General features: G+C 36.6%; 1 protein-coding gene and 1 long non-coding RNA gene across 3 annotated transcripts in view; one reads left to right on the top strand and one right to left on the bottom strand.

The window, feature by feature from the left end:
* LOC122810352 overlaps positions 1–10365 on the bottom strand; it is a 109464-nt gene extending 99099 nt beyond the window's left edge. The window contains exon 1 of one of the 2 annotated variants that reach the window (XR_006366087.1): positions 9985–10365. This is a non-coding gene — a long non-coding RNA (uncharacterized LOC122810352). Of the gene's footprint in view, positions 1–8897; positions 9099–9984 lie in introns of those variants that run through there. The other variant, XR_006366086.1, reaches the window with a different exon arrangement.
* Positions 7615–14026, top strand: part of LOC122810347 (fatty acyl-CoA hydrolase precursor, medium chain-like) — a 520290-nt gene continuing 513878 nt past the window's right edge. Inside the window, exon 1 of the mRNA XM_044081928.1 lies at positions 7615–7744. Within this exon, the coding sequence (XP_043937863.1) occupies positions 7657–7744 (88 nt within the window). The 5' untranslated portion in view covers positions 7615–7656. The remainder of the gene's footprint in view (positions 7745–14026) is intronic.

Raw genomic sequence — 14026 nt, 5'->3', positions numbered from 1 at the left:
TACAGTCACCCCCCACACACACACACAACTCTTAAACTGAGACAAAAAATTTAGGATGATGGATGGATTGCACCCTCCCAACACTTTGTGCCCAGAGTGATTGCCCCTCTCGCCCCACCTTAGCTATGCTTCTGATCTTGAATGAGTCCAGAGAAAGTTTGCCCAGCTTCTTTTAGATGCCAAAGTAAGTATTATGAAGACAGAGTAAAATCACTAGGATTGTACAGTATTCAACAAGGGGTAAGTTATACATGGGTTATTGTGCTTTTAATGATGAAACAATCATGATGATGTTAGGACTTGACTTAAACCAGTCTTCCAGAAATGCAAGAAATGCTAGTGGATATATTTAATAATTATAAACAATACTGTAAACTATGGTCAGTTCATAACTCTGGTGCTACTAAGACTCTGGAGCAAAATAACTTTTGCAGTCAGAGATGCATGTGATATTAAACAGTTCAAAAAAAGACTAAATACAAGGACCTGGCAATAGGATGTCTGAAACCACATGTCTGGAGCTTGTATTTCTAGGTGGCCTCAAGGGCCTATATAAAGGGCACATAACTGTAAAACATTTCTCTGACTGTATTTGCATCTTTATTAAAAGCACATTCTATTAAAATTTATATCTTTAAATAAGGTTTAGCATATTTATCATTTTTTATTAAATTATAGATTTTGTTAAACTGATGCTTTGTTTGCAAAATATCTTCTTGGCTACATGTGTTTTAACACTGTCAGTTTTTAGCACGGATGAGTGCTCACCAGAAACATTCACAATTTGAAGGCTATATTCTGGAAGGTAGTATATATTTCCAAAAATCTCGTTCTACTCATGACATCTAGACAAAAGAAAGGATGGGGATAAGGTGGTGACTTCAGTCTTTAAATAAGACAGGATCATGAAAGAACTCAAAGGACCAAAGGTAGACAAGGCAACGGGATGTGACAAGCATCATAATTCTTAGTTAATTGGCTGAAGAATTGGTAAGATCACTGATTAACCTCCTTAACAAATTGTGAAAGGCAAAAGTCAGGATAACATTCCTGAAAAATGAATAAAGAAAGTTGTTTCTCCATTCATGAGATGGGATCATGGCAGAGGATGAAAACTAATTCACCTATCAGTCTGCCCAGATATTGGAGTAATAGCTATAGCCATAAAATCCATCCATCCACAACTCCTTTTTCCCAGTTCTGCACGTGGGGATCAGGATATCACTTCAACAGTGACAATCATTTGGAGTCAAGGTTTACAGCACCAGGTGGTTAGCCCTGCTGCAGTAGTTCTTCCACACCACAGACTTGCACATACACTCACACCTAGGGCCAATTTATATTGCACATCTTTGGAATGTGGGACAAAACCACAACATCTGGAGGAAACCCATGTGAGCACCGGGAGGACATGCAGACTCAGCAAAGAAAGCCCCCCCCCCCCCAGCCAAGAACCAAACCAGGGAACCTCTTGCTGTGAAGCAACTACTGGCTACCTACTGTGCCACCCTAATATGTCATCCTATATTTGCCATGCAAATAACTTCTGCAGTTGTAACAAGCTATTAACTCCATATTGATTGATTGATTGATTGATTGATTGATTGATTGATTGACATTTGCAACCAACAAGCACGAACCTTTGAAAAACACAAAAGCAAGCGAGACCAAATCCTCAGTACTTTAAAAATCGTAAACGTATTTTTAATAAGAACGTTTTCGCTCCTACAAAAGCAAGAGCTTCATCAGACAATAGTAAAAGAACGCCTTTACACTTTTAAATAAAAACAGTCATGATGTCATTTCCTTAACTACGGTGGAAATGGAAAAAATGTTTACATTCTCTTTTACACTCTGATGTTGATTGACCTGGGGGCACCCAAAGAGGAAATTGAGGTTGTCACTACCCTCCTTGAAATTATTTTATCATCTAACTTTTTCATTTTTAACAACCAACACTACCTACAGAAAAAGGGTATTGCTATGGGTTCGCCATGTGGTGGGAGTGTGGCGAACCTCGTAGTTGCTTATTGGGAAAAGGTCTGTTTATTTGAACACCCTCTGTTCAAGGAGTGTTCAAAATTTTACACTCGGTTTTTAGATGATGCATTTGTTCTTATTGAAGGAAACTTTGATATGGTAAATGACTTAATGCAATATATGAATGAATCATGCAGTTTTTTGACATTCACTTATCACTATTCAACTTGTGAAACTGATTATTTAGATGTCAAATTGATTAAAGATGTTGAAAATAATTGTTACCGTTCTAAGATTTTCAGAAAAAACACTTACTGCAATGCATTTCTTCATTTTACTAGCAATCATCCTTGGAAACAAAAGAAATCCATTTTTAAAGGCCAATTAGTGAGAGCTACACGTATGTGTAGCACCCTCTCTGATTTTGAAGAAGAATGCATCACCCTTAAAAACATGTTTCAAAATAGGGGCTACCCCTTGGACCTCCTTGATAATCTAATTGAAGAAATTTCTTTTAAGAGAATTTCCGGTTTTTATAAACCATTATTAAAAAACAGCTTATGTGGTAATCATGATACGACCTTGGAATTGGATCTTGAACAAACTCCCAATAATGGGAATGTATCAGGAGAAACCATTAACATCAACCAAGGCCTTCATCGCCTTTTTTCTCCTGATTTTAAAAGTAGATTTATTTTGACCTACAATAAACACGCTTATAGCATGTGTTGTATTGTAAAGAAAAATTGGGAATTTATTGCAAATAATACCCAATTTCTTGGAATTTTGGGCTCAGGTCCCTGGTTTGTGTTTAAAAGAGGGAAAAACTTGAAGGAATTTTTACAAACTGGGGATCTATTGCCAAACTTATCTAGACAAACTGGTACTTTTGCTTGTGGCTTCTGTCATTGGTGTAGACTGTTAAAAACAGGAAATTCCTTTATGATAAGAGGTGAAAAATATCATATTAAACACAAGATTCTTTGTGATTCTAAATCAATAGTCTACATAGCGTTTTGTAATTGCTGCCCGAGCTTTTATGTTGGTAAAACGGACCGGAGATTACGAGACCGTGTTTACCAACATAATTATGCCATTAAAAACAAAAAAACGGACAATGCCCTTTCAAAACACGTCCTAGAGAACATCGGACACAGTTTTTCCTTCATGGGGATTGACGTAGTGAAAGTTGTGGTTAGGGGTGGTCCTCAAACACTTCTTTTAGAATTAAAAGAACTGGAATGGCAGTTATTATTAAATGCTTTTTCCCCACCTGGATTAAACGAAATGTGTAACATTTCTGTGATTTTAAAATACAGAAGTTACCTTAGGAAATAGGTTAGATTATTACTTTAAAAGTAAAGGAAATGTCTATGGGGAGGGGACAAAAACATATAAGAGGACTGTTGTCCTATTTGTTTACGGGAAGGATAGTTAAAAATTGTTCTAAATTTGGATAAAAATGTGTCACGACATATGGTTATATTGTTTGGTTTCTGAATACATGACATCTAGCCCTATTTGAATAAGTGTTTTGAAACACTAACTATGTGTATATAGTGAAAATATTGGAGTGATTATTACTTTTTTTAGTTATCTTTGTTTTAAGGTTTTCCTTTTTTACATGTTTTCTTATGTCTTTTGAAAAACTAAAGTATAAGTGTTAGTATTAATGTAAATGTATTTGATGTTATTTTAATTTTGGGTTAAATTAGTATTACCTCATTAGTAATTTATTGAGGTTTTTGTACGGTGGTATCTTGGTGAAATTAACCCTGGCTACCTACTTTTGAAGCTTTGCCTATGTAGTATCACCAAGGAAACATTTTTTGAAAATGTAAACATTTTTTCCATTTCCACCGTAGTTAAGGAAATGACATCATGACTGTTTTTATTTAAAAGTGTAAAGGCGTTCTTTTACTATTGTCTGATGAAGCTCTTGCTTTTGTAGGAGCGAAAACGTTCTTATTAAAAATACGTTTACGATTTTTAAAGTACTGAGGATTTGGTCTCGCTTGCTTTTGTGTTGATTGATTGACATTTGGTGACCAGGAAAGTCCAACTGGGTTAAGTAACTCATTTTCATCTGAGGCTCAGGGAGAAAAGCTCCAGCAACAAAAGAATAAGAAAACATATGTAAACATAAAGTAAAAGTTATTACAGTAAAATTTGTGCATTGAATACAATATAAATTGTAACAAAAGTGTTTACAGTAGAAATTGTTAATAAAAGTTTAACTAAAATACACATATTTATAGGAAGCAGAACATTTTAACATTTTAAGACTATAATCAAAGTGTTACGTTGAGATAAGGAAATATGACATGATAGATTATTCTAGCTTTGTAAATGGCTTAGGGAGAACATTTATAGTACTAGACAATGGAGAGATAGAAGAGATTGAGGAGAATAAGGTAACAAGAAATATGAGAGGTAAGGTATGATAGAAAAATAGGAGGACAGTGGTGTGGAAAGAGGATGAGAGAAAGGAAAAAGGAGAAATATGAATGAAATAGTAAGAGATTGAGTGGGTTAAAGGGCAAGTGGGGATGGATGTGAGAAATAGAAATGGAAGAAGGATGGGTGAGAGAGGTTAAAAGGGGGAAGGACAGGTTATTTGTTGGTTTTTGAGCAAGGGCAGATGTGTGTTAAAAAAGTAGTTTTGTAGTGTAAGCTTAAAATTATTGGGATTGTCTATAGTAATAATATTTTTTGGCGAGATGTTCTTTATCTTTTCTATGGCATGGGAGTATAGACACTGGCTGGCTCAGTTATTGGGTCTGTGAACTGTCAGTAGTTGTTTGCCTTCAGAACAAAGATTTCTTGTAGGAATGTATGTAGAATAGATTTTAAAGCAGGACAGCTTTCTTGTTTGTATATTATTTAATATCTGACAGATAATTGTAGATAGTCTAGATGTTGGGGAAATTCTAACCAGTTAAGTTCTTTCGAGCATTGCAGTGGTGAGAGCAGTCAGATGTGCCTGTAGCAAATTTATCGATCTTGTAATAACAGGACCGATGCTTATTTTTTAGTGATATGTGCAGTTTGGTGAAAATGGGGGAGTCATACAATAGAGTGGGGAGCAAATAGGTATTAGCTAGAGTTCTTTTGGTGAGAGGATCCATGAAATGTTTGGGTCAGTAAAGTGTCCCTAGTTTAAAATGTGTTTTTTAGTGGCATTTTGTATATGTTGATTAAATATGTTTATTGTCTATAGTGATACCTAATAACTTAGCATTTTCTACAATTTCAGTCTCTGTGTTGTTCTGTGAATATATTTTAAATTCAGAGGAGAAAGTTTTAGAAGTGAAAAGCAGGAGTTTGGACTTGTTGGGGTTGAGTAGTAATTTTGCTTCATTGAGCCAAGTTTTAGTTGAGGTAAACGCATCTTGTGTTATTTGCAGAAGGTCAGGTATGCTGGTAGATGAGGAGATGATGGTGGAATCATCAGAATATTGGATTATGGAGCTTTAAAGGGAGGTAGTATGCAAGTTATTGATGAAAATATTTAAGAGGAGTGGTCCGAGAATGGACCCGTGTGGGACTCCAGTTTTGTTAGACTGGTATTGTGATTTTACATATTGCTGTCTGTTGGTTAGGTAGCTGGTGAACCACTGTTGGGTGGGTAGCGAACAACCTCTTGAAGAAAGTTGTTATAGAAGTTTGTCATGTGACATCATATCAAAGGCCTTTGACAGATTTAGTAGTGTTACCAAGGTTATTTGGCCAGAGTTTCTAGCTTTGTTAACTATATCCATAAAAGAGATAAGAGCAGTTATGCTGTGTCCTGGTCTAAAGCCATGTTGGGTGGGTGTAAGAAGATTGTTATCAATGAGGTGGTCCAGTAGTTGTATGTGTATACATTTTTCAAGCAGTTTGGATAGAGGGGATAGGATAGTAATAGGCTGATAGTTACTTCATTGGATTTTCCTCCTTTGTGAAGTGGGGTTATAATAGATCTTTTCCAATGGTTGGGGACTTGGGATTCCCTGATAGATTGGTTAATAAGAATGCTGACAGAATAAGCAATGGCTTCAGCAGCAGTTTTTAGATATTCTGAGGGGAGGTTGTTGGAGGATTGGGAACAAGGTTTTAGTATGAGAAGAAGTTTATGTATTAATGTAGTAGATACAGGTTGTAAAGACAAGAGAGGAGAATGCATTTTAGATGTGGACGTATTTTGGTAAGGGAGGGAATATGTAGTGGTGGTTTTGTTGGATGGTTGAGAGAGGGGAGGAATGATATTATCTATGGAGTTAGAGTTTGTGGTAAAAGTTGAGTTTGTAGCTAATTTAGCTATGCTATCGATGAAGTGGTTATTAAACACATATTCTATTTGGGTTGGTGTTTTATCTGTGTATGGTGATGGGTTTTGTGTGAACCCAGGAGTGAGAAGTGACGAGATACTTTTCCAAAAATGTTAGGGTTTGTTTTTGTGGTTTGCTAATTGTTGTGAGAAATGTTTTTGTCACCATTTACTAAGTTCTGATGTTACTTTCTATTTATCTAGTTAGTCGTAGAAGAAAATCTCATCACCAAAAAATCAGCACTTAAATGCCAATTCTTCATAAATTTTTTGCTTAATGTATACTTCTAACTTAGAAATCATTAAAAGGGTGATCTTCACTTATCTGATACCAAAGGATGTATTTAACATGTACTAAATAAAACTTTACTATTCAACAGAGTCGTTATTCATCTTTGTATGTTCACTCCTTATAGGAGTGGCATATTATGTTTGAAGTGTATTGATTTGTATGATTTACAAGACTGCAGCAAAAGAATCCGATTATTATATTATATTAAGTGATGGTATTTCACTATTTACCACATTTGTAGGTTAACTTTACAGGTTCAGGCACATGTGTTTATTCAGCCTGACAAATGATGACTGGCTATTTTAGTTTCTGCTAGATTTAGTAAAGCCTTATTAAAAACCTCATCTGACTTGCCAGTATGGTTTCCTTTCCCATTAAATTCCCTTGCCCTGCCATTTCTCACTCTTTCCTTTCTTAAAATGCTGCTTATCATGATCATACTGAACACCTTCTTTAACAAACTACTTCAGGCACACTAGACACAAAATATCATAAATTAAGCAAGTAATAATGCCCAACAGGGTAGGGTGTGTGTTAGTGTGTAAATAACACACACCTAGGGATGTTGTGAGCCCCAACTACACAGGCAGAAAAATAATCGCAACCATTTGCTTCCAGACTGTTCGAGCCGCGTGGCAGCTTAATATGCTGCAGTGATGCTACAGACCCATTTTTCATTGAGCATTACCTGTATATTATTAGCACCTTCATTCTCCAGTCAGGGTTTCATGTATGGTTTGCCCCTTCCTTAAAAAAAACATTAAACAGTATGAAAGTAGTAAATGAGCTTCTGTGTTAAACTCAATAATGAAGATGGAACAGGGCTTATGAATTCTGATGAAATGCATTAAATGTTTTACAACTGCAAAAAAAAAAACAAATCTTGAGCTGTTATGGAAGCTGACAACTAGGCTGACATTGGCTAAGGTGTACACAGTCTAACTAATAGAGTCAATTACCCAGGATGCTTTACCAGTAGTGTGTTTTTTGGCAATGAAAGCAGTTAAGTCATAACCCCCCCGTTCATCGGTGAATGAGCGTTTAGTTTCAGTTTGCATAAAGGCACAGCTGGAGAATGACTGAACTGTACAGCAGTATGATTGTGTACCAGAATATCAAACTACTTGGTTTGCTTCTCTTACTCTGGGTGTCTGAAGTAGAAGGTAAAAAGTTTAACTTCTTAGCTTATGAAATACCCTTATGACAAGAGCTTAGAGATGTTATATTTGAAACATGAGTAATTGTTAAGAATTCCTTGTATTCATATTTAAAGTTTATTTCTTGATCATGCATAATAATTTAACTTGTAGTGATACGAATTGCAGTCATTACATTTCTGCAGCTCACTTGAGAATAACATAAAAGTATACTTTTCTGAGCTTGCTTTAAGTGACCTGATTTTCTAATTAAATCCCCCCCCCCCCCCATTAGGTTGGTCATGGCTTATTTTTATGTTGCAAAGTATCTACAACTTATTTAAGTCACCAGAAATGAACAAATCTTATACTTTATTATAAAGGTCATTGCTTTTGACTTCAGTATGTATATAGATGAGTGAACTTTAAATTATTAACCACCATTTAATAAACTGAAATCTTTCATCTAGTATTGCATGCGGTTTCATGTTCTGTAAAATTTGTTTTCTCTAGCCTTTGGTTTCGATTGCGCCTGCCAAGAGTTTGTTTGGACTGATTTACTTGTTAACAGTAAAATACAATTACACAAAATACCGGAGAAAGTACAGTGTACATACAATAGCTGTGCTAACCATACAGTGAAATAATAAATACTTGTGTTCATTTATCCTTTGTTATTTGGGCAAGACTCACCAACTATAAATATTCCCTTCCAAGGGTGTCACAGCATACAGCTGGAGATGTGGAAAGCAGATCCAAGAATACAGAATAAAAAATATAAGTCATTTGCAGCTCATGGCCTTAACCCACTATATTGCAAACAATGAATGATCTGTATATCTTTCTGAATAAGCAGCAAATGTAATTAGAGCACAGCCATTCATCATTTAATAAACACATGCAAATATGACTCATTAAATATGTAATCTTTAATGTAAACTAATCACTATATAGGGCATATCTTCAATGTTTCAGATCAAATAACCTTCTTCAGTTTCTGAGTTGTGTTGCAATTTGTATGGCAGTTTCATGCAGAGCGTTAAGGCTACGCACTGTTTAATAGCACTATGCTATAACCCTGAGTTTGAGTCTCAATTTGTGTGGCTCTAAGCAAGTTGCTTAACCAAACAGTGTTACTAGGTAACCATTAAAAAGAGGTATTTGTATCTAGTTGACTTACCTAACAAAATTAAACGCAGCTGAGGATTATTGAACCTCAATTACAGAGAACATCTCTAAAATAAAATATGCATTTCTTGTATAACGTTCAGGTCACTGAAGCTTCATTGCAATGTCCTCAGTATTTACAAGTATTCAACAATAAACTTTCATAACATTTGCAAAATAAACTGCAACATTTGCATCCTCATAAAAGGGAAGAAAGGAGTTAACACCAGGGAATTAAATTAGAAATTGGAGATTAGCCACTTTATTTCCCTGTTAAAATATTTGATATTTAGTATTTGTCCAAAGGTAAAAGAACATTTGAGGCTTATGAGACTGTATTATTGCAACAGCACATAGTAATCTTGTGCAAGCAATCAATGTGAATAATTTACATTTACAAGTTTAAAGGTCAATAATCCAGAGGCAAAAGGACATTAGGTAAGTAATTTAAGTTTTTGAGGCTTATGAGACTGTATTATTGCAACAGCACATATTAATCTTGTGTAAACCATCACTGTGAATAATTTACTTTTGCAAGTTTAAAGGTAAATAATCCAGAGGTAAAAGGGTATTAGGTAAGTAATTTAAGTTAGTATACTGCAGTTTATTCAAGTTAAAAAACTTTGACTTGAGCTCTTAAATGTATTATAATGTACCGTAACATTACCAAATCAAAATTTCTAACCTTGCCTCATCAAAACTACAAAGGCAAAAGTTTAGACATCTAGCTTATATTGTGATCCAAACAAAGTACAGAATACAAAATAATCCTACTAGATGGTTTAATATAGGCACTGAGAAACAACCAATGTCATAGTCACAGGTTGCCATAAACACATGCAATACTCAAATAAAAATATACTAAATACTCCATTAAAACAAAAATGACCATGCATTTTATTGCACTATTTTATTACATTAAAATGTTTTGTACCAGCTGTTTTTCCAAAAACTTACATACAACAAATTATTTAAAAAAACTCCATTAGAGAACAGATTAGTAAGAAAAATGTTATTGTTATTGCTCTTGGCCATTTTGTACTTCCAGGAAATGGCCACTTATCACAAAACATCCATCCAGCCACTGCTGATAGCCTCACCTTTTCCTCTTCTAGGTTTCAGGAATGCTGTTGCCAGTCCCCGCATCAGTAGAAGCAAAGGCAATGAAGCTTGTACTGGGGGTGATGCATTTGTTTTGCAGAATGCATTCTCAGTCACACACACCACAGGCAAGTTAAAGAATTGCAATTCAAATGCTGCATGTCTTTTGGAGTTGGGAGGAAACTGGAGTACCCACAGAAAACTGACATAGATGCAGGGAGGAAATACAGACTCCATACAGAAGGTACCCCAACTGAGACTTGAACTGCAGAACCCCTTATTGCAAGGTAACAACTCAGTTCACTGTGTTATTCATCCAGTAGAACTGCAGCTGCAGTTTGGAAGACCAAAAAATGGCATGCTTCTACTGTAGCAGTTCATCCAGGAGGGCACCATCCTGAGTAGATCTATGAATTGGTTTAACATCTCCTGTTCCCATCTGGCATTTTTTCTCAAAAGCTCCATCAAATGGGGAGTGTGTACCTAATGATGTCACATGTTGTGAAATCACATGCTACATTAGCAGCAATAGTTCATCCCCACCCACTGAGTGAGGACAAACTACCTGCATACCACACCATCCCCCAACTACTGAGCAAGCACAGGCTAGCTACAAACCACACCATCCCTACCCACTGAACAAGCACAAATTACCTGCAAACCACACCATCCCCACCTACCAAGTGATCACAGATTATTTGCAAACCACCCAACCTACTGACTGAGCACAGACTACCTGCAAACTGCACTATCACCAACCACCGCATGCGCACAGTTTCTAGTAATCAAGAAAAAAATGAATATTTCAAGCTTACATGGTTTACAGTGATATAAAAATACATATGTGTCTGATTTAGGGGAAACTTCAACTGCAGCCACAGGGTGGAAGGGCAGAAAGATGTTTTGACCCTAAGGAGAGTCTCACCACACATCAACCGATATGGAAACATTTATCTTTTATACCTAGCAAGGGTCTACAACAACTCCATAGTCTCACAAGTAATATAAACAAACAGAAAAACAGAAGCCAGAGAAAAGACAAGAAGGAAAAGATTAAGAGATTAAGTCTAAAAAGTACCACCAAAGGAAACCAAGCTTCAACCATGCTGGAAATAATACCAGTTAGTGAATGTCAACCAAAAGTCAAATAGTCAAAAGGCACCAAAAGAAACCAAGCTTCAGCCATGCTGCAAGTAATACCAGTTAGTGAATGAGTCAACCAAAAATCAAATAGTCAAAAGGCACCAAAGGAAACCAAGCTTCAACCATGCTGCAAATAATACCAGTCAGCGAATGAGTGCACAAAAAATGAAATAGTCACAAGGCACCAAAGGAAACCAAGCTTCAATCATGCTGCAAATAATATCAGTTAGTAAATGAGTGCACCAAAAATCAAATAGTCATAGCACTAATGTCCATAATGAGGTCAGTTTTAAAGAAAGCATCTGAAAGAGCATGTTCCTTGTGGGATGGATTTTGATAGCAGCTTTTCAAAACTGTGGCTTCATTTCTTGATGACAAAAAATATGGAAAAAGCAATCCACCTGGAAAGGATTTGCTTGCCTGTTGCCTGCCACTCCATCCCTCACCAATAATCCACTGGTCCCTGATGATAATCCTCCATGTACAAGCTCACAGAACTTACCCCTTATAAGTAGTTCTTGGTGGTAAACAGGAGTATAGCTGTTGGGCAGGCAGAGTCATTGTCTTAGGTGATTTAGTTAGTCCCAGAAATTAAGAAAAATCACCCAGTGCAAGTCCATCCACAGTTAGATAGAATGTTTCCTTTGTAGAGCAGTTGCTTCAACCTAAAAGAAAATTGGGTGGCTGAGAGGGTTTCATAAATATCTGACACTGTTATGAGGGCTCACGTATTTTTCAGGATGTCATGCATCACATTTTGAGAGGGTAGATCAAGCAGAACTTCTTCCAAGAGTAAGGCATCCAAGGTGGACTGCCAGAGCTCCTTCTTCAGAGAAGAGTTAGTTATGCCATCCTGCAGACGGACATGCCTGAGGCTGCTGCCATAGTCACAGCACAGAACACAGTCAATGCTTCTCCTCCTCTATTAGTCCGTATATGGAATGGACAGCTGAAAGTTCTTCCAAAGCCTGTTCCAGTGGGAAGGAGGGAATACAGACAGTCACACAAAGAGCTGAAGGATCCAAACACCACTGTAGCAAAGAGTGACACACAGACTTTCTGAACCACCCTTCCTAAGGTTTTAGACTTCTTTTCCAGTAGAAAAGTGTTTTGGTCCCTAGTCCCTTTGCTGGATAGAAGAAATCAGATATGATTCCATTCTAGGATGTTAAGTCAGGATCTTACAGCAATCAGGTCCTGACAGTTAGAGGGCATGCAACTTCTTAGAGTCTGCTGGTATAGAATCCAGATGCTTGCAGGTTCCACAGATGGATGTCTTTGATAAAGTGCTCCAGTATCTGCTTTCTCCTCCATTTCAGATGTTTCTTTAGGAATTTCTGGATGAAAGAATGAGGCATGCTGGTCAGTCCATGGTGGACTTGTAGTGTCGGATGTTTTTTCTAGAGGAAGGAGTCTTCTGCTGAACAAGTGTATAGGGAAGGTATCATCATCTATCACAAGGATAACACTCTCTAGTCCTCTGACTGCTCAAAGGATAATTCTGGATAAGCTTATGTAAATAATGTGAATGCAGGATTCAACATGCAGTGTGTGGGTGGTGCTGGATGTCACTCAGCTGGGACATGCCTGTCGATAACAGACTTGGAAGCTGGGACTCCTGAACTGGACCATGATGTTTTAAGTCTCAACAGACCTCAGCTGCCTAGCTAACTGAACGTGGTACAGGAAGACCCATTTGACCCTCCATAGCCTTAAGCCATAGAGTGCTGCCAGCTAAAAAGGAATTCCTTCAATAAATTATGTGACCCCCCCCCCCCAAGAAAAAAACAAATTCACACAAAGTACTGGTAGAGGATATTGTCTCCACACTGGATCTCTGTTATTAAATATACACCATGGCTACCACACAATAGGGTCACTTGATGCCTTTGGGTGTAGCCAGGCATATACCATGGATTCCATTTCACTTAATGCCATGGGTGTAGCCAGGACAGGCACATATTGTGGACAACATTGCCACTTGATGCCCCAGGTGCAACCAAGCATATCCCATGAACACCATGGTGTACATTTTTTATAAGTAGTTTATTTACATTGTGCAATTAGTTGTATTTGTGTTTAGTTATAAGAAATTACAAGTTTTTCAAGTGTTGTTACATATTTTCTTAATTTTTTTTTTTTTGCTTTTTCTATGTGTCATAAGCAGATGTTATTTTTAATTTTTATTTTACTGAAAAGGTATTTTGTCTAGAAACACACAATATCTAGGTCTGAAAGTCTATACTTTAGTGGGGAGTTCTGACTATACCTATGCTTAGTGCTTTTTATAAGATCAGCATGATTAGAACAGGTTTATCACCTTTGCAGGTTACTGGACACATAGCACTGCACATGAATGACATAAAAGTGTAGCACCTCTACCTCAAAAGTATAGTGTACTAGTGAACTTTTGTCATCACTTTTCAGGAACCTCCTTCTTTGATGAATAGAACTTTATATGTCATTTTGCATAAATAACTTCTATAAGTTGCCTTATAGTCTCTTAGATATACTCTGCACTGAAACAATGTCATCCTGTATGTATCCTTAGATTAATAAAGAACTCCGGATCTGCTGACAATAACCCAAATGGGTCCTTGCTAACTATACAAAAGTATTTTAACTTGCTTTCATATCACTGTGGTAAATTATGTCCTATTGTGCCACCAAAAGTTTATCCAAACAATTATAACAACTGAAATATGTAACAGACAGAGAAGTATATCTGATAGGGAACCATGACTTTTTGCATAATGTTTTGCCACAGGATTGAAGTACAGAAGAAATGTAAATGGCATGATAGAAGTTTGTAAGGATGGAAGGAGGTTTCAAAACGATGGCAGCTTAAATTCAATATCAAGAATGCAAAACTGTTGCATCTGAGAAACAGAAACCTAA

This window comes from Protopterus annectens, chromosome 8.part1, assembly GCF_019279795.1.
Source record: "Protopterus annectens isolate FY-2018-M chromosome 8.part1, PAN1.0, whole genome shotgun sequence".
Classification (NCBI taxonomy): domain Eukaryota; kingdom Metazoa; phylum Chordata; order Ceratodontiformes; family Protopteridae; genus Protopterus; species Protopterus annectens.
The sequence above is the reverse complement of the archived record's forward strand: the minus strand, read 5'-3'. Positions and strand labels throughout refer to the sequence as shown.